This window comes from Meleagris gallopavo, chromosome 29 (assembly GCF_905368555.1).
Source record: "Meleagris gallopavo chromosome 29, MGAL_WU_HG_1.1, whole genome shotgun sequence".
Lineage (NCBI taxonomy): Eukaryota > Metazoa > Chordata > Aves > Galliformes > Phasianidae > Meleagris > Meleagris gallopavo.
Window position 1 is genome coordinate 2,893,094 of NC_139432.1, and position 19,310 is coordinate 2,912,403.

Sequence of the window (19,310 nt, forward strand, 5' to 3'; positions counted from 1 at the left end):
ACGTATACCTGTGGGTGTATATACTATATATATATGTACGTATGTATGTACCGGTCCTCGTTTTGTAACGCAACGTCCTCGCATCCCCCCCCACTCCACTCCACCCCCCCGCCGATAAACGCACCTCATTGTCCCCCCCCAGCTCCTCATTGCCCCGCCGGAGGGGAAGTGGAAGGGAAGGGGAGGGGGGGTGGTTCACTTGGGGGGGCTGAGCAGGATGGAGGCACTGGGAGGTGTGGGGGGATGATGGGGGGGGCACTGGGTGGAGTGCGGGGGGAGGACTGGGAGTGATGGGGATCAATGGGAGAAGGGGGAAGGATAGGGACTGGGAGAACTGGGGAGGGGTCAGTGGAAAGGGTGGGAAGGATGGGGAAGATTATGGGGGATGGAGGGGGCGCTGGGAGGGATGGAGAGGGAGAAGTGGGGGTCAATGGGAACAGTAGGAAGGATGGGGAGGGGGGGCATCGGGCGGAGCGGGGGTCGCTGGGTGGGCTGGGAGGGGTGGGGAGGAAAAGGAAGGATTATGGGGGGGGGCACTGGGAGAACTGGGAGGGATTGGGAGATACTGGGAGGACTGAGGCGGGTCGCTGGGAGGAGTGGGAGGCTGAGGGGGGGGCACTGGGAGGAGTGCGAGCGATCCGGGGGGTACAGGCGGGGCTGGGAGGGATGAGCGGGATGAGGGGCACTGGGGGCAATGGGGGCATTGGGAGCAATGGGGGCATTGGGGGCAATGGGGGCATTGGGAGCAATGGGGGCAATGGGGGCATTGGGAGCAATGGGGGCAATGGGGGCATTGGGACGTCCGCGCATTCACGGAGGGCACGGCAGGGTTGAGGGAGGGGGGGGGGCTGCACGTGCAAACCGAGTGCGCGCATGCAAGGGGCGTGCAAGCCATGCGCGTGCCCGCGGCGCTGCCGGGCGCTGTCCGTTCAGCACCACGAGCACCGCACCGCACCGCACCGGGCAGGGCGGGGCGGGGCGGGGCGGGGCGGGGCGGTGGATCCCTGCCCCCACCTTTCCCCTCCCCCCCAGCCCCCCCTTCCCACCCCCACGGCCGCTTCCGGGTTCCTGTCTCCCCCCTCCCCCCCCTCTTGATTCCCCCCCCCGCGGCCCCCGGCCCGGCGGGGTGGCCCCGCTCCGCAGCGCCCTCCGCTTTGCTCGGCTCGGTTCGCCCGATTCCCAACGCCCCCGGCCCGGCTCAGCTCGGCCCGGTTCGGCCCCGACCCGGCGGGGGGGGGAGGCGCCCAGGATGCCCGAGGAACGCGGGTGAGTGGGGAGGGGAACAGGGCGTAACCCCCGGGCGGGCCCATCCCCATAGAGCATCCCCGGTACACCCCCATCCCCATAGAGCATCCCCGGTACACCCCCATCCCCATAGAGCATCCCCCGTACACCCCACCCTCGGTACACCCCCACATAACATCTCTCCCCCTCCCCCCCCCCGCACATTCCCGTACCGCCGCCCCCTCCCAGCATTGGCCTCCCCGGGGGTAGGGAGGAGTCGGGTTCACATCCCCCCCCTTCCCCTCCCCTTCCCCCCCCAGTGCCACCATTCGGAGCTCCCTCCAGCTGTGACATTCCCCAAACATTGGGGGATTTAACCCCTTCCTGACCTGTACATAAATACTGACATCATTATTCACCCCCCCCTCCTCCCTTGCCCCCCCCAGCCCGGTCCCACCATGTCGGTCTCCAAGCTGCAGGATGCAGATGAGGTTTTCGGTGAGTTCCCTGGGGGCTGTGGGGTGCAGCACCCCGGTGATGGGGGCTGTCCCCCACACGGCCCCCCCCAGGCCCCCTCGATTTCCTCCTGCCTGCCAGTGGTGATGTGAGGGGGGGTCACCTCGTGGGGACAGCGTGCGTGTGGGCATTGGGATGGGGGGAGACATGCATGGGGCATATAGGACAGCAGGGTGTGGAGACGTCTGTGGGGCAGAGGGACACGTTGGGATGGGTGTAAGAATGAACGCAGGACAGAGACATGGGAAACTTATAGGGCAGCGATGACATAAGGACATACAAGAGGCACAAAGACACTTTTTTAGGCACTCGGGTTGTGCTCAGAACCAGAAAGACATGGGGACACACCAGGGGACGTGGCACAGAGCCACACGTGGGGTTGGGGCACGGCAGGGTGGCATGCAGCCCCTCAGCCATGGGGTGACCCCATGCAGAGCACCAGGCACAAGTGTGTGCAGGTGTCACACAGCTGATGGGGACACTCCACACCGCACGCACCGGGCGTTTCTTTGAACACTTCTTTCTGTCCCTCCTTCCCCTGTCCCACCCCACGGCGGTGCCCCACCCACCCGTATCCCCAACACCCTCCTTCCCCTTTTGCCCTTCCCACCGGGATCCTGTTTGTCCTCTGATTCCTGCTCTACCTCCATGCCCTGCTGTCCCTCTGTCCCTTCTGCACCGGGCTGTTCTCTTCCTGACTGCATGTCCATCTGTCCCTGCACTGCTGTCCCATCCCATGTCCTAACCTGACCTGACCCATCTATCCATCCCTCTGCAATCCCTCTGTCCCCATCCATCTCTATCTCCTATTCCTTATCCAACCATACATCCCCATCCATCCATCCGTCCATCCATTTGTCCATCCATCCCCATCCATCCCTATTCATCCATCCATCCATCCATCCATCCATCCATCCATCCACCCCCATCCCTCCATCCCTTTCCATCCCTTTCCATCCCCATTCATCCATTCACCTGTCCATCCATCTCCACCAATCCTGATCCATCCATCCATCCCCATCCCTCCATCCCCATTTATCCATTTATACCCCATCCCCATCCCTCCACCCCTCTCCACCATCCCCATCCCTCCATCCACCCCTATCCATCCCCACCAATCCCTGTCCATCTGTCCATCCATCCCCATCCATCCAACCCTACTCACCCACATGTCCATCCACCCACCCACCCACCCACCCATCCACCCATTCATCCACCCATCCACCCACCCACCCATCCACCCATCCACCCACCCATCCATTCCCCCAACCCTATCCATCCCCATCCCTCCATCCCCATCCCTCCATCCCCACCCACCCATCAACCCACCCACCCACCCATCCACCCATCCACCCACTCATCCATCCTCCCACCCACCCACCCATCCACCCATCCACCCACCCATCCATTCACCCACCCATCCACCCACCCACCCATCCTCCCACCCACCCACCCATCCATCCATCCATTCCCCCAACCCTATCCATCCCCATCCCTCCATCCCCATCCCTCCATCCCCATCCCTCCATCCCCATCCATCCATCCATCCATCCATCCATCCATCCATCCATCCATCCACCCATCCACCCACCCATCCATTCACCCACCCATCCACCCACCCACCCACCCATCCTCCCACCCACCCATCCATTCACCCACCCATCCACCCACCCACCCACCCATCCTCCCACCCACCCACCCACCCACCCATCCATCCATTCCCCCAACCCTATCCATCCCCATCCCTCCATCCCCATCCCTCCATCCCCATCCATCCATCCATCCATCCACCCACCCACCCACCCATCCTCCCACCCACCCACTCATCCACCCATCCACCCACCCACCCACCCATCCATCCATTCCCCCAACCCTATCCATCCCCATCCCTCCATCCCCATCCATCCCTCCATCCATCCCTACCCACACACCCCCTCCCCCTGTCCCCACCTGTCCGTCTGTCTGTCCGTCTCTCTCTCTCTGCCCCGGTCTCTCTTTCACCCCCAGATTTTACCGCTGTGGTTCCAGAGACGCCGCGTTTGGACAGCAGCTTGCAGAAGGCTCGAGCCCGGCTGTTAGCCAAGAGCCGGCGGCACCGGCCCTCGCGCTCCCGCCTGCGAGACAGCGCCAGCTCCACCGAGGGCGAGGAGGGGCTGGAGGCGGCGGTGAGAGCCGGGGGCACCGCACCCCAGGGAGGATGTGGGGAAGGGGACGGCGGGAGGAAGGAGACACCTCTGGGAGGGGGGAACGGACGGGGGTTGGAAGCCCCCGGGGGGGGACCGACGGGGGGATTGACCCCTCCCCCCCCCCTCCACCCTGCCCTGTGCCCCCACCCAGGGAGCCGAGGGCAGCCCCGCAGCCCCCGGCCGTTCGCCCCCCGCCGCTCCGCTGCTCCTGGCCCCCTCGCCCTCCTCCCGCTCGGAGTTCTCCTTCGAGGCCGGGGCGGTGTGCAGGGTGTTGGGGGATCCCCCCCCGGCCCCCTCGCCGCCCCTCGGCCGCTATCGGCCCCTCACCAACGCCTCGTCCCAGGAGGGGCTGGCGGGCACGCCCTCGCCCAAGTCCTGCCCCAGCTCCGACAGCTCGCCCGGCTTCGCACGCCGCGATGCGTGGCTCCAGCGGCACAGCGAAGGTGAGCTCCTCCCCCCCGGCCCCCTGCCCGCACCCTGGTGTGGGGGCCGTAGGGTGACACCCCATCCTCATCCCGCAGATGATAGCAGGGACATGAGCCCCCCCGAGCCGGCCAGCCCCACCGTAGGGTTGGATAAGAAGACGAGGAGAAAGTTCCTGGATTTGGGGTGAGAGCCAGAAGTGGGGAAGGTTGAAGGACGGGTGGTGGGGAGCAGTGGAGATGTGGAGGAGGGGTCTCCATAGAGGTGGGGAGATGGATGGATGGGTGGATGGATGGGGAGGGTCGCTGTGGATGGATGGATGGATGGATGGATGGATGGATGGATGGGTCGCTGTGGATGGATGGATGGATGGATGGATGGATGGATGGATAGATGGATGGATGGATGGATGGATGGATGGATGGATGGATGGATGGATGGATGCATCTGAAAAAGGATGGAAGGAGGAGGTTTGAGAATGGAGGGGAGGATGGAGGGTAGAAGATAGGAGGGAGGGATGGATGGGTTGAGGGGGGTCTGCAAAAATGGATGGATCGAAAGATGGATGGTGAAGGTCTCTGTAGATGGATGGGTGGATAGGGAAGGTCTCTAGATGGATGGATGGATGCATGCATCTGTAAAAGATGGAAAGAGAAGCTTTGAGGATGGAGGGATGTCTCTGAAAAGAGAAGGAAGAAGGAGATCTGAAGATGGATGGATGGAAAGATGGGGAGGGTCTCTGAAAATGGATGGATGGATAGATGAATGGGTGGAAGGATGGGGAGGGACTCTCAAGGTGGAAGGAAGGCTGTCTGAATGAAAGAATCTCTGTAATGGTGGAGGGATGGATGGGTGGATGTCGAAGGACAGATGGAGAGATGGAGGGTTCTCCAAAGATGGATGGATGGATGGGTGGATGGATGGGTGGGTGGGTGGGTGGATGGATGGATGGATGGATGGATGGATGGATGGATGGATGGATGGATGGAGGCTGGGATGTCGGACAGGGGGCTGGTCACACACCCAGTTCCTGGATGAGCACAGCCCCTGGGAACCCAGCTGTCCACCAAAGCAGCCCCTGCCACACAGGGTCACCCTTCGCCGGGCATCCTCCAGCAAGAGCCGCAAGGAGAAGGGCAGCAATCGCCTGTCCATGGGCAGCAGGTTGGGACCCCCACCCCACATTGGGGGCTGCCAGGCCCTGTGCAGCACAAGGGGCAGCTCTGGGACCCTAACACAGCTCTGTCCCCAGGGAGGTGTCAGAAGGTCCCGGCCGCCCCTCGGGGTCACCCTTCCTGCCCTTCTCCTGGTTCTCAGATGGTGCCCGGGGCTCAGCCTCACCTGGCTCTGCATCACCCACCGGCTCCCCCCGGCACGATGGGCTCAGCCCTGCCAAATCTGCCTCCCAGGTCAGTGCCAGTGGTCTCCAATCGCCATTGGGGTGGGTGGTTGTAGGGATGGGGGTACAGGAGCCTTACAGGGCCGGGATCCTGCAGAGAAGGATCTCAGTGCCCCTATGGCTCAAGCAGTTATAGGGGAAGAGATCAAAGTCCCTAGGGCTTGGGTCACTATAGGGACAAAGACCCATACGGTCAAAACAGCTATGAGAGAGAAGTTCAAATCCCTGTGGAGTGAAGGAAGTTACGGGGAAGGTGAGGATCAAAGCTCTGTAGGGTCGAGATACCTATAGCAAAGGGGGAAATCAAAGACCTATAGGATCAAGCTAACTCTAGGGGAGGGGATCAAAGCCCTGTAGAGTCGGGACACTACTGGGGGGAGGATAGAAGCAGCTCTGGGTAGGGGAGGGAATCAGAGCTCAGTAGGTAAAGATAAGTACAGGGGTGCCAAAGCCCAAAAGGCCTGGCAGCCACCTGGGATGTCAGAGCCCTGCAGGGAGGACGGCTGCAGGAAGGGGGTTGGGGGGCTGCATGCAGCTCTGGGGGCCCAGCCCTTGCTCCTCCCGCTGCCCTATAGGACTCAACGCTGAGTGAGGACTCCCCACCGCCCAGCTCCAGCCCGCGTCTGCCTGGCCCTGCTGCCACCAAGTGCTCCTACCCCTACCACACGCTGTCACAGTCCTCGGACGAGGTGAGTCCCAGGCGGAATGAGATTGATGTCATTGGGTGCCACGCGTCCCCTGCTAACTCCTGGGTCACACACCCAGTTCCTGGATGAGCCCCCCGGCGCGGCCATGGGGTGGACGTGCCACCAGGTCGGGCAGTGGCTGGAGAGCCTCAGCCTGGAGCAGTACGTGGAGGAGTTCTCAGCTCATGGCATCGATGGCCCCCGGCTCCTGCATCTCGATGGGGCCAAGCTCAAGGTAGGGAACTGAGTGGGTTCCTACACCTCTGGGGGGGTTTTAGGGATGCTGATAGGCTCAGGCCTGAGGCAAGAGCTTCTAGGCGTGCCAACAAGCTGCTCCATGGAGTAGGAGGTCTGTGAGGGTTCTAGGTACCCCAACTGATTCATCAGAAGATAAAAGGCTCTAGGTACCCCAACAAGTGACTCTGTCTATGGGAAGGGATGTCTGAGTGGGTTCTAGATCCCTTAATGGACTTCTTCAATGAGGCAGGTTTAATTGGGGTCTAAGTACCACAAAAGGCAGCATTATGGGGTAGCAGATCTAGGTGGGTTCTAGGTAACCCAATGGATGCAGAGGACACCAAGCTCTAGATGACCGAACAGCCAGGTCCATGGGACAGAGATGGGTAGGTTCTAGGTTCACCAACGAGCTCCTCAAAGGACAACAGGTTCTAGGTACCCCAACAGCCTGTTCCATAGGACAGCTGTGGGTAGGCTGTAGGTACATCACAGTGCTCAAAGGACAGCCGGTCCTACGTACCCCAACAAGCTGCTCCATGGGGCAGAAGGCAGGACAGGCTTCAGGCAGCCCAACAGACTGGGCTTCTAGACCCCTCACAGGGCTGGTGAATAGGGCAGGGGGGCCAGACCCCAAGGCTGGGCTGGGGGGGCCGTGTGCTCCTTCTGGCAGCACTGGGTGTGCTGGCAGGCTCTGGGCGTGGGCAGCTCTCAGGACCGCGCCGTGCTCAAGCGCAAGCTGAAGGAGCTGAGCCTGGCAGTGGAGAAGGAGCGCAAAGCCCAGGAGAAGGCGGAAAAGCAACGGGAGAAGCAGAAGAAAAGGGACCAGGAGCAGCGGCGGAGTTAGGGGGGGAGGGGGCAGGAGAGCCCCCGGACCCCTTCCTTTGCCCACAGCCACCCCCACCAGGGGACATCCGGCCCCGGCATGGCACACACCATGGCCAAGGGACCGCGGTGCCAGGCTGAGGTGGGCACGGAGCGGCACGGGTGTCCCCCCCGCCTGCACCCCTGCACCCCACAGGCACAGAGCGGACCCCCCCGTGGGCCCCTATTCCGGATGCAAACAGCACGTTGGACCCCTCCCCCTTCCCTCCATCTCATTTCCCCCCCTCAATCCTAGCTAACCCTCCCCACCCCAAGGGGTCTGGGGGGGGTCACTGCCACCCCTCGTCCACCCCTCAGCCCCTGGTGCGCTGCGGCACCGACCGAGGACAGTGCATGGCCTGACCCCCCCCAGACACACATCCCCATTGAGGTGTGGTAAGCAAATGCTGACCCCCCCCCCCCTCTCCCCCCCATTCAGCTCCCGGCCCGCTGGCGGCATGGGACACCCCCAGGAAATAAAAGGGTCTGAAGGGCCAGTGCAAAGCGGTGCGACCAGAGTGAGCCTGACTGGTGGGGTGAGGAGGGGTGGGGGGCTCTGTGCTGGAGTTGGGGGGGGGTGGGGGGGGGGGAAGAGAGCAGCTCCTGTCCCCAAACCTGGCTGTCCCTCCCCATCACCACTGTGCCACCATATGAGACCCCCAATCCCAGGGGGACCCCAGGGTGGGGAAACTGAGGCACAGAGCAGGAGAAAGGACTTTGCCATGGGGAAGACACAAAGAGGTGGGTGAGGGGGAAGATCCCAAAAAACCACAGCAGGCATTCAGTCAACACCCAATTTACTGTCAGCATTCGGGGGGGGGGGGGGCAGAATCCCTACAAGGTCAGGGCATGCTGGGGGGGGGATCGACCCCTTAAGGGGTATGGGGGGGGGGGGAGGGGGCACACAGGGATGACGACAGCTCAGTAGTGCAATGCAAGGAGTTTGGGGGGGGAGTCCCCTCCCACAGCCAGTGCTGCAAGGGGGTCACAAAGTGCTGCTGCTCAAACTGGTTGGGGGGGAGGAGGGGGGGGTCCCTCGCTGCCCATAGGGCTGCGCCCACCGTGGGGCGGGCACCGAGGCTGGAGACAACAAGGGCTTCCCCCTCCCTCCTGTAATACCCCACTGCCACCCCCCGCTCCCGCACCCGAGTGCCAACACAGTGGGGGTCCCGGCGGTGCCCCCCACCCTATGGCACACGGTAGGTGGAGGTGTTCTTGGGCTCGGTGCTGGGCACACACCAATCCCCTGCCTCCTGGCTGGCCTGGTAGTGCCGCCACGCCGACTTGTTGTACACCGGCAGCCGCTCCACCGAATCCGTGGAGAGAGCCTACGGGACAGAGGGGAGAGGTGGGCACGGCCCCCGACCCCAAAGGGATCCCACAGATGGGAGGGATGGGAGGGGTGTGGGGAGGTTGCCCCCACCTTCAGGTAGATGACGGCATCGGTGCCGAAGCCCTCCATGGAGAAGAGCTGCAGGTCCCCCTGGAAGTACTTGGCGTACAGGCGGGAGATGGGCAGCCCGTACCCAAAGCCGGCCTGTGGGGTGCAGGCAATGGGGTCAGCACCCAAATCACCCCCCAGCACCGCGGGTGGCACCGCATGCACGCAGCTGTCTGTGTGCCACCCCAGTGCCACATCCCCTGAGGTCGCTGTGAAGTCCCCAGCCTCCATGCGCCACCCCATGCACCCTAAGACAGCCCTACATCAGCCCCGAAGTGGCATCCCAGAATACTCCCATGCTATCCCAATGGCCACCCAACTGACCCCACGTGTCCCCACGCCACTCCACGCACGCACAAAGTACCCATGCCACTGCAAAACCTCACCATGGTGACCCCAAATACTCCCATGTAACCCCAAAATATCCACCTGTAATTCCAAAACCTCACCATGCCAACCCAAAATACTCCCCTGTAACCCCAAAACCTCACCATGCCAACCCAAAATATGCCCCTGTAACCCCAAAACCTCACCATGCCAACCCAAAATACCCCCCTGTAACCCCAAAACCTCATCATGCCGACCCAAAATACCCCCCTGTAGCCCCAAAACCTCACCATGTCGACCCAAAATACCCTCCTGTAACCCCAAAACCTCACCATGCCCACCCAAAATACCCCCCTGTAACCCCAAAACCTCACCATGTCAACCCAAAATACCCCCCTGTAACCCCAAAACCTCACCATGCCAAACCAAAATACGCCCCTGTAACCCCAAAATCTCACCATACCGACCCAAAATACCCCCCTGTAACCCCAAAACCTCACCATGCGAACCCAAAATACCCCCCTGTAACCCCAAAACCTCACCATGCCCACCCAAAATACCCCACTGTAATTGCAAAACCTCACCATGCCAACCCAAAATACCCCCTGTAACCCCAAAACCTCACCATGTCAACCCAAAATACCCCCCTGTAACCCCAAAACCTCACCATGCCAACCCAAAATACTCCCCTGTAACCCCAAAACCTCACCATGCCAACCCAAAATACTCCCCTGTAACCCCAAAACCTCACCATGCCGACCCAAAATACGCCCCTGTAACCCCAGAACCTCATCATGCCAACCCAAAATACCCCCCTATAACCCCAAAACCTCACCACACCAACCCCAAAATACCCCCGTGACCCCAAGATATCCAAGTGCCACCCCCAAACCTCACCACGCCACCCCCAAAATGACCCCACTTAACGCCTAAGCCTCACCATGCCAACCCCAAATATCCCCATGTAACCCCAAAACCTCACCATGCCAACCCCAAAATATCTGATTGCCACCCTCAAACCTCACCATGGTGACCCCAAAATACCCCAATACCCAAATCCTCACCAGTGGTGACCCCCAAATACTTTTCTGTAACCCCAAAACCTCACCGTGCTGATCCCCAAATGCCCCCACATAACCCCAAAATACCCCCATGTAACCCCAAACCCCACCACGTTACAGCAAAGCGCCCCAAAATGAACCATGCCCACACAGCTCCCCTAAATGTCCCCATGCCACCTTCCAAGTGACCCCAAATGTCTCCAGTGCCACCTCCCATGTCCCCAAATGTCCCCACGTTACTCCAAGTGCCCCCAAATATCTCCAGTGCCATCTCCTCAATGACTCCAAATGTCCCCAGTGCCTTCTCCCCAGCACCCAAAAGTCCCCACGATACTCCAAGTGACCCCAAATGTCCTCATTGCCACCTCCCATGTCCCCAGATGTCCCCATGCTACTCCCAGTGACCCTCAGTGTCACCAGAGCCACCTCCCAAGCGTCCCTAGATGTCCCCATGCCACTCCAAGTGCCCCCAAATATCCCCAGTGCCACCTCCCAAGTCCCCAAACGTCCCCATGCTACTCCGAGTGCCCCCAGATGTCACCACGCCATCCCCAAATCCCCCCACGCCATTCCCCACCCTGAGGTCCCTTCCCCCACCTACCAGGGGGGCACCGACCACGGGGGTCCCCCCAGCCCCCAGCTGTGGGGTGGGTGCAGTGGAGTACATATAGCTGAAGAGACGCTCGATCTTACGCAGGGGGACACCCAGACCCCGGTCACTCATCTGTCAAGAGGTGACAGACGGTGACAGTGAGCCCCGTGTGACAAGCAGGGACGGGGAGGGGACGGGGGGGGTGTCCCTGAACGCACCTTGATGGAGAGGTCCTCCTGTCCCAGGGCCACCAACACCCGGATGGCCGGCAGACGTGGGCTGCTCTCGTGGCTCTCCACGGTGGCTCGCATGGCGTTCTATGGGCAGGGGGCTTTAGGGACCCCCTGGACACCACACTGGACACCCACTGGACACCCCACCAGACACCCCCCCAGACACATATCAAACACCCCCCACCCCCAAATACCCACTAGACACCTCACGAGACACCCCCTGCACACCCATCAGATACCCCCCCCAGACACCCACTGGACATCCTGCTGGACACCCCTCTGACACCCCCAGAAACCCACCAGACACCCCCCAACAACCCACAGGACACCCCCTGGACACCCCCCAGACACCAGACACCCTCAAACACCCCACTACACATCCCAGCACACAGACATCAGCTAGACGCCCCCCCAGACACCCCCTGGATGCCTCTGTGGACCCCCCCCCCCCCCCCAATCCCACCAGACACCCCCTGGACACCCCCCAGACACCCATAGGACACCTATTGGACACCCCCTCTGTCAACGTTTTCTCAGACTTCGAATTTCATTCATTTTCAGAGATCGATCAACAATGGTAACGATATCTTGCTCACCTCTTACTCTTTCGGGACTTCTTGTTGCCCTCATTGGCGCCGGTGACCGTGGTCTTACTGAGGGCCCCTCCCCTGGACTTAGGGGTGCTTCTTGTGGATCTTGGAGCCACTCCTCTGGACCTCTCTCCTCTTCTTTCTTCTCTTCTAACTGAGTCGAGATTCGTTTCATTTTCCGTCCTCTTACAGGGGCAAGTGACATCAATTGTGGTGCTTCTTGTAGTTGATCAGGTTGGTCAGTTCCAATGCTCTCATCCTCCAGTTCAGCTCGGAGCCTGTCTCGTTCGATGATGAGAGTATCTAGCTCAGATTGGAGGGTGTCTTGTTGAGATTGAAGACTGTTGAGTTTGGATTGCAGGGAGTCTCTCTCAATTCGGAGGGCATCTCTCTCAGATTGGAGGCTGTTTCTCTCGACCAGGATACTCTCTCGCTCATTTTGCACTGTTTCCCTGAGACTCTCCTTTTCAATTTCACAAACTCTCTCCCTCTCCAGGATAGTTTTGAATAAGGCCCGGTAAGCATTAGCCAGGCCCCAAATAATTTGGGCATCCTCAGATCTTCCTGAGCCGCGACATTCCTGTCTCAAATATCTGTTTAAATTTTCAGGGTCTTTCAGGTGTTCTGGAGTAAAGTTCCATGACACCGAAGATTTCCATCTCTCTAAAGTCTCACCCAGGCCTCTCCACATTCCCTGCCACTCAGTATTTACTGGTTTTGGGGCAGACTTCCTCAAAATATAATAAATACTAATAATAAGTGAAATGGTGAGCAGTACATTCACGGAGATTAATAACGTGATCAGGTGAGCATTGAAAATCCGCATAAAGAATTCAAAGGAGAGGCTGGAAACCTGCTTAAAAATCCCCAACCCTGTAAAATTAGCAGCTCCCTCTGGAATGGTATGCCACATAATATGCAGATGCCACATAGTTATTTCCATCCATGTTTTCAATTGGCTATATATACCTATTGCTCCATAGAGCAAAGTGGTGAACTTAATTAAGGCCCAGTATGTTTTTAGCATTAAGAAAGAAGAGACAGTGGCATGCAGCCCCTTAAAAGGCAGTTTCAGTAGAGAAAGCATTTTTCTCTTTTTTTTTTTTCTTTTACAGAAACAAGATAGCAAGGCTCAAAGTTTACAAATATCCTAGAGTATTGGCCGTCCCTGTGCACCTTCCAAGGTCCCGCTTTCAGCCAGTACTCGTGAAACACCTCAACTTTCCCAATGCAGCTGCCCAAGAACGCAGTGACACCTTAGTCCCAAACGCTCCCAAGCAACTGGTGCCCCGATTCACCACCAAGAATTCCAACGCATTACGGGCTGGTGAGGTCCCGTTCCGCCACTACAGGGGCGCAGGGATCCGCGGATCCCCGCCCCCGGGCAAAAAAGAAGAAAATAAGGGACCCCGAAATCATTAGAAACAGTGGCAACAACCCGAGGTGAAACAAAGGACTTTACTGAATATGGTCTCCACAGGAAATCGTAAGGAGAGAGAATGTGAAATTGATTGTGGCTCGGCCTGCTCGCAGCGCTGACATGAGCAGCGCAGGCCGAGAACCACCTGCGACAAGCGCAGGCACAGAACCGCAATCACACCAACCCAGTCAGAGAACCGCAATCGATACACCCCAGACAGCCATGAGAGCATCCGCTGACCCTGCCGCCAGTTATATCTCCTCGCAGACCCCAAAGCCCCCTGGGGAAACGTAGCTGGACCTCTCCGCCCGACAAACACCCGGAACTTCAGCATCAGCACACAAACCCCCAGTACATCCCTGGATGCTCTGATGTGGAATACCGATAATGAAAAACCATGAAACCATGACACCCTCCCAGACGTACCCCCAGACACCCCCCAGACACCCCCTGGACACCTCTGTGGACCCCCCCCCCAGTCCCACCAGACACCTCCTGGACACCCCCCAGACACTCACAGGACACCTATTGGACACCCCCTCCCAGACGTACCCCCAGACACCCCCCAGACACCCCCTGGATGCCTCTGTGGACCCCCCCCCCCCAATCCCACCAGACACCCCCTGGACACCCCCCAGACACCCACAGGACACCTATTGGACACCCCCTCCCAGATGTACCCCCAGACACCCCCCAGACACCCCCTGGACACCTCTGTGGACCCCCCCCCCAGTCCCACCAGACACCTCCTGGACACCCCCCAGACACTCACAGGACACCTATTGGACACCCCCTCCCAGACGTACCCCCAGACGCCCCCCAGACACCCATAGGACACCTATTGGACACCCCCTCCCAGACGTACCCCCAGACGCCCCCCAGACACCCCCTGGATGCTCCTGTGGACCCCCTCCCCAATCCCACCAGACACCCCCTGGACACCCCCCAGACACCCATAGGACACCTATTGGACACCCCCTCCCAGACGTACCCCCAGACACCCCCCAGACACCCATAGGACACCTATTGGACACCCCCTCCCAGACGTACCCCCAGACGCCCCCCAGACACCCCCTGGATGCTCCTGTGGACCCCCCCCAATCCCACCACACACCCCCTGGACAGTCCCCATACACCCCCTGCAGCCCTGTCCCCCCCCCCCCCCCCCACCCCAAACATCCATCAGACACCTACTGGACACCCCCTCCCAAACACCCCCCAGCCCCCCCCCCCCACCCCCCCAGGTGCAGCCTCACCTTGAAGAGCTCGAACAGCATATGGTAGAGGTGCGAGGGGACGTAGACGATGCTGATGGGCTGCTGGGCATTGCTGGCTGCAGGGCACAGATCAGCCTCACCACCCTCCCCAACCCCACACGAGACACCCAAGTATCCTCCCCCCCCTCCCCAATTCCCTATAGGGACCCCCCCCCCCCAAGCCCTCACCGTTCACCTCCTCGATCTCCAGGTCAGGAGAGGCCATGTAGTATTTGTCACACAGCAGCTTGGCCATGTTGTAGGCATCTGCAGAAGTCAATGCACAGGGGGTTCCCATGAGGTTTGGGGGGCTCCTTTTTTGCCCTCCCCCCCCGTAAATATTTCATATTTTTGGACCCCAACGCAGACCTCTGAAACCCCAGTGCTGAGGCTGACCCAACTCATGACACAGATGGCTCCCAGATGGAAAGATCTCACAGCAGGGAGATCAGAGGGACCCTCAGCTGCTGGAAAAGCCCCCCCCCCCCCTCCTTCTTTGACCCCCCCCACCCCATACCTTCACAGCCCAAAGTCCCACACACCTCTCACCACGCTGGCCACGCTGCAGTGGGGGTCGATGCTCCCGATGTGTTTGGGGTGCGCCGGGTTGGTGCTGCCATCAAAGAGCAGTGCTGGGGGGGCACAGGGAGGGGGGGGGGGAGGTGGGAGCCCATACATCATCCCTGTGGGACCCCCAGATCTGCCCCCTCCAACCGGCCGCTGCACCCGTCCACGCCCAAGGGTGGATTTATGGTGGGTGGGAACGTGGGGGACAGGGATATGAAGGGGCAGGGGGTGGATATGGGGCAGGGCATGGGGCTGGGGCATGGGATACGTGGAGATGGGGGTGGGGACACCTGACGGGGTGGGGACACCTGAAGGGGTGAGGAGGAGCACCTGGAAGTTGGGGAGGGGACACCTGGGGATGGGGGGGGGGGGGGGGACACAAACGGGGATGAGGGGAGACACGTGGGGGTTGGGGGGACATGTGGGGGTGCAGCAGGATGCTTGGGGATTGATGACCTCAGGGACCCCTGGGGTTGGGGGATGCTGATGTCAGGAAGAAGGGGGTGTCCAGGGCTGGTGGGGACACTCAGGTCCTGAGGGATGGTGGTGGGAGGTCGAGGGGGGAGGACGCAGGGGGTGACAAGAGACGCTCAGGGTTGGCAAGGATACCCAGAGCAGGACTGGGCCACCCAGAACCGATGGGGACGGGGGGGGTGGGAATGGGATGCTCAGAACCACTGGGATGCTCTGGGGATGCTGGTGGGGCACAACCAGGTGACACCAGGAAGGGGGGGGGGACACAGAGGGGGTGGGGGGGACACACATGGGGACACTCACTGTGCTGGTTGATGAGCATCCGGATGGAGATGCGGCTCAGGTAGAAGCGGTCGAGGAAGTACTGGATGTTCTGGTTGGACACCGGGTCGTCCCCATAGGCGTCCTTATACTCGATGACACCCTGTGCCATGGTGGGCACCACGTCGTTGTGGCGGTTACGGATGGTGACCAAAGCGTTGGTGAACCTGGGAGGGGGGGGGATGTAGAGGGGGGGGCTGAGGGGTGATACGGAGTGTGGGGCAGCTGGGGTGGGTGGGGGGATGGGGTTTCCCCATAGGTGGCACAGGGGAGAATACAGAGTGAGGCTGCGGTGCCACAGGTGGCACTTTGGGAGGGGGGGGTGGGGGGTCACCCCACACTCACTGCCCCAGCGTGGTCTGGTCTTCGGGATCCTTGTCGAGGAACTCCATGATGTCCAGCAGGCTCTGCACGTACCTGGGGGAGGAGATGGTCACCCCACAGCCACCCCAAACGGAGGGGATGCCGATACAGGGAGAGGGGCTCAGCACCCCGCCTTACAAAACCACCCTATGCTCATGAGGAGGGGGTGTGTGCTTGTCCCCCCACCCCACAGCGTGGCAACCATGGGGACAGCAGAGACAGAGCCCCCCCAGTGTGACCCCAGGAGGTCACAGCGATTTGCCCACCCCCCATACATGTGCTTTGATAGAGGGGCACTGCCAGGCCCCGCTACCCCCCCCAGTCCCCCCCCCTCCCCAGTGCCACTGGCAGTGCTGGCACAGACCTGAGGACACAAACAACTCGTCACGTGGCAGCTGGGAGCGGGGCCAGGCTGCCAGCACCACCCTTAAAGGGACACCCAGCACCTGCCCCCACCCCACCCACACAACCCCCCCCCAGCCATGGGGCGAGAGGGGACAGCAGGGACAGGAGGATGGGGCAGCACCCCTCGGTTGAGGACCCCCCTGCATGTCCCCACATGCAGCCACTGTCACCCCAGGGTAAGAGATGGGTGCTGCTCTGTGGGATGTCTGTGTCCTGTCCCTGTGCCACCAACCCCCCCCCCCCACCAGCACCCCATAGACCTGTTGGGGAGGACAGCTGGCAGCAGTGGGGGGGGACCAGAGGTGGCAGCAGTGACAGATGTCACAGTGGGATCTGTGTAGGCCATGGAGGTGGGACCCACAGGGACAGCAGACAAGTGATGGCAGAGGGGCAGTGGGATTAGATCCCTCTGGGTGACAGCAGTGGGATCCATAGGGACATAGGGCAGGTGACAATGGTGGGACCCCTCCTGGTGACAGCAGTATGAACTATGGGGATATATGGCAGGTGGTGGCAGTAAGAACTCTATGAGTGACCACACTGGGATGTATGGGGACACCTGGCATGTGGTGGCAGTGGGACCCCTCTGGGTGACTTTGGTGGGACCCACAGGGGCATGTGGCAGGTGACAATGGTGGGACCCCCTCTGGTGACAGCAGTAGGACCCATGGGGCCATATAGCAGGTGGTGGCAGTGGGAACAGACACCTGTGGATGAGACCCAGGGGGGCATATGGTAGCAGTGGGATCCCTCTGGGTGACTGTGGTGAGACCCATGGGGACACCTGGCTGATGATGGGACCCCTCTGGGTGACAGCAGTGGGAACCACAGGAGCATATGGCAGGTGACAATGGTGGGATCCCTCTGGGTGACAACAGTGAGACCCAAGGGGGCACCTGGCAGGTGGTGGCAGTAGGATCAGACCTCTATGGGTGACAGCAGTGGGACCCATAAAGGCACATAGCAGGTGACAATGGTGGGACCCCTCCAGGTGACAGTGGTAGGACCTATAGGGGCATGTAGTGGCAGTGGGACCGGATCCCTATTGGTGACAGCAATAGGACCCATAGGGGCATCTGGTGGTGACAGCAGGACCCCTCTGGGTGACTGTGGTGGGACCCATAGGGGCATCTAGCAGGTGGCAATAGTGGGACCTCTCCTGATGACAACAGTGACACCCATAGGGGAATAGGGCAAACGAGAATAGTGGGACCCCTACGGGTGACAGCACTGTGACCCACGGGGACACCCAGCAGGTGGTGGCAGTAGAACCAGACCCCTGTGGGTGATAGCAGTGGGACCCATAGGGACACACAGCAGGTGCCAACGGTGGGACCCCTCCAGGTGCCACCCAGCAGCTGACAATGGCGGCGATGTCCCCACGCTCTCTGCTCACCAGCTCTGCACCAGCTGCACGGAGGGGGTGTGCAGCACGCGGTCGGGCAGCAGGTTGATCTCCTTCATGATGTTGGAGAGGCGCACGGGCAGCTCCTGCCGCAGAAAGGCGAAGGATGTCTTCTCACAGGCATTGCTGGAGCCTGGGGGAGGCAGGAGGGGGGTCAGCAGCAGCCCCCCCCCTCATAGTCCTTCTTCCAGTACTGGGAGCACTGAGGGCATGAGGGGAGAGGGCAGCTCACCAGGAGGGAACCGGTACAGCCCAGTACAACCAGTGCGCTTTGATCATAAGGGATGAGGGCATTGGGTGCCATCAGAATGGGGTTCACCCCCCGAGGTGGGGGGGGGCGACACAGGAACAGACCCCAGGGGACAGCGCTGCAGTTCGGGGGGATGCGGGCAGGGGGACGTGGGCAGAACGAGGGGAGGGAATCCGGCTGCCAACCTCAGCAGTGCGGGTAAATACAGCCCTGAGCTCAAGTGCTGGGGGGGGAAAGGTCTCAACCTGGGGACCCCCCCCTACCTCCGGCAGACGGATGGCGGCTGCCGGGGGGCGTGCCCATGGCGGGGGGCGTGCAAATCACCAGGCAGCTCCACCCCGGACCGGCTGTTTACAGACAGGGGGGGACGGATATACGGACACACGGACATACAGACACACGGACACGGCGACCTCAACAGGCTGGAGGGAAGGGGGGGGGCTGCCTCTCTCCGTGTTGTACCCCCGTGGGGGAGGCGCTATCCGGGGGGCCGCCACCGGGGTTGGGGGCAGGAGGAGAGGGGGGGGGCGGTACTCACCGAAGTCCAGGAACTGCTTCATGGACAGCGGCGAAGGCGAGAACTTGCTGAAGTGCTCGATGTAGGTGGGCACCCCGGCCAGGGCCGCCCGCTTCCGCAGGCAGCGCAGCAGCCGCATGGCCGCCCCGCGCCCCCGGCCCCGCGCCCGCGCCCCCCCCTCCGACCCCGCGCCCCTAGGCCACGCCCCCCCGCCGCACGCAAACAACCCGCCCCCCGCTCCGCCAATCACCGTCCTTCCGCCAATCAGCGCCCGCCCTGCCGCCGTGGCTGACGTTGGATACGCCCCTTAACATGCCCCCGCCCCTTGACGGTCTGACCACGCCCATTCTTATTAACCCTTTCGCGCCCGGAGCCGAGCGGTGATTAACCCCTTCGTGCCCGTCGCGCTCCCACCACCCTTTTCCCACGGTTTAAGCCGCCCGGTTCCGCACACACCGCATGATTCCCCTCAATCCTACATCCACGGGGGGTGTTCTGCCCCATGCATGGGGACAGCTCCACTGTTGTCACTGCCCGCCTGCAGCATTTTCTCCTT

General features: G+C 61.1%; 2 protein-coding genes across 5 annotated transcripts; one reads left to right on the forward strand and one right to left on the reverse strand.

The window, feature by feature from the left end:
* Positions 1-1,089: 1,089 nt before the first annotated feature.
* On the forward strand, positions 1,090-7,993 carry SAMD14 (sterile alpha motif domain containing 14). 3 transcript variants are annotated; one of them, XM_085210976.1, is made up of 10 exons: positions 1,090-1,266; positions 1,671-1,722; positions 3,748-3,905; positions 4,078-4,369; positions 4,448-4,535; positions 5,439-5,513; positions 5,602-5,758; positions 6,324-6,437; positions 6,514-6,669; positions 7,360-7,993. In XM_085210976.1, the coding sequence occupies exons 2-10, from the start codon at positions 1,683-1,685 to the stop codon at positions 7,513-7,515; spliced, it is 1,236 nt and encodes a 411-aa protein (XP_085067102.1). In that variant the 5' UTR covers positions 1,090-1,266; positions 1,671-1,682; the 3' UTR covers positions 7,516-7,993. The 3 variants fall into 3 exon arrangements, with proteins under 3 accessions (XP_085067102.1, XP_085067104.1, XP_085067103.1); XM_085210978.1 differs by having other exon boundaries at positions 4,270-4,369; positions 7,360-7,992; XM_085210977.1 differs by having other exon boundaries at positions 3,769-3,905; positions 7,360-7,992.
* Positions 7,994-8,416: 423 nt separating this feature from the next.
* PDK2 (pyruvate dehydrogenase kinase 2) lies at positions 8,417-18,936 on the reverse strand. 2 transcript variants are annotated; one of them, XM_085210927.1, is made up of 11 exons: positions 18,776-18,936; positions 17,979-18,120; positions 16,160-16,231; positions 15,797-15,981; positions 14,995-15,084; positions 14,642-14,719; positions 14,453-14,529; positions 11,172-11,270; positions 10,963-11,085; positions 8,956-9,069; positions 8,417-8,860 (listed from the first exon to the last, which is right to left on the reverse strand). In XM_085210927.1, the coding sequence occupies exons 1-11, from the start codon at positions 18,891-18,893 to the stop codon at positions 8,720-8,722; spliced, it is 1,239 nt and encodes a 412-aa protein (XP_085067053.1). In that variant the 5' UTR covers positions 18,894-18,936; the 3' UTR covers positions 8,417-8,719. The 2 variants fall into 2 exon arrangements, with proteins under 2 accessions (XP_085067053.1, XP_085067054.1); XM_085210928.1 differs by having other exon boundaries at positions 17,979-18,189; positions 18,776-18,916.
* Between the last annotated feature and the right edge of the window lie 374 nt (positions 18,937-19,310).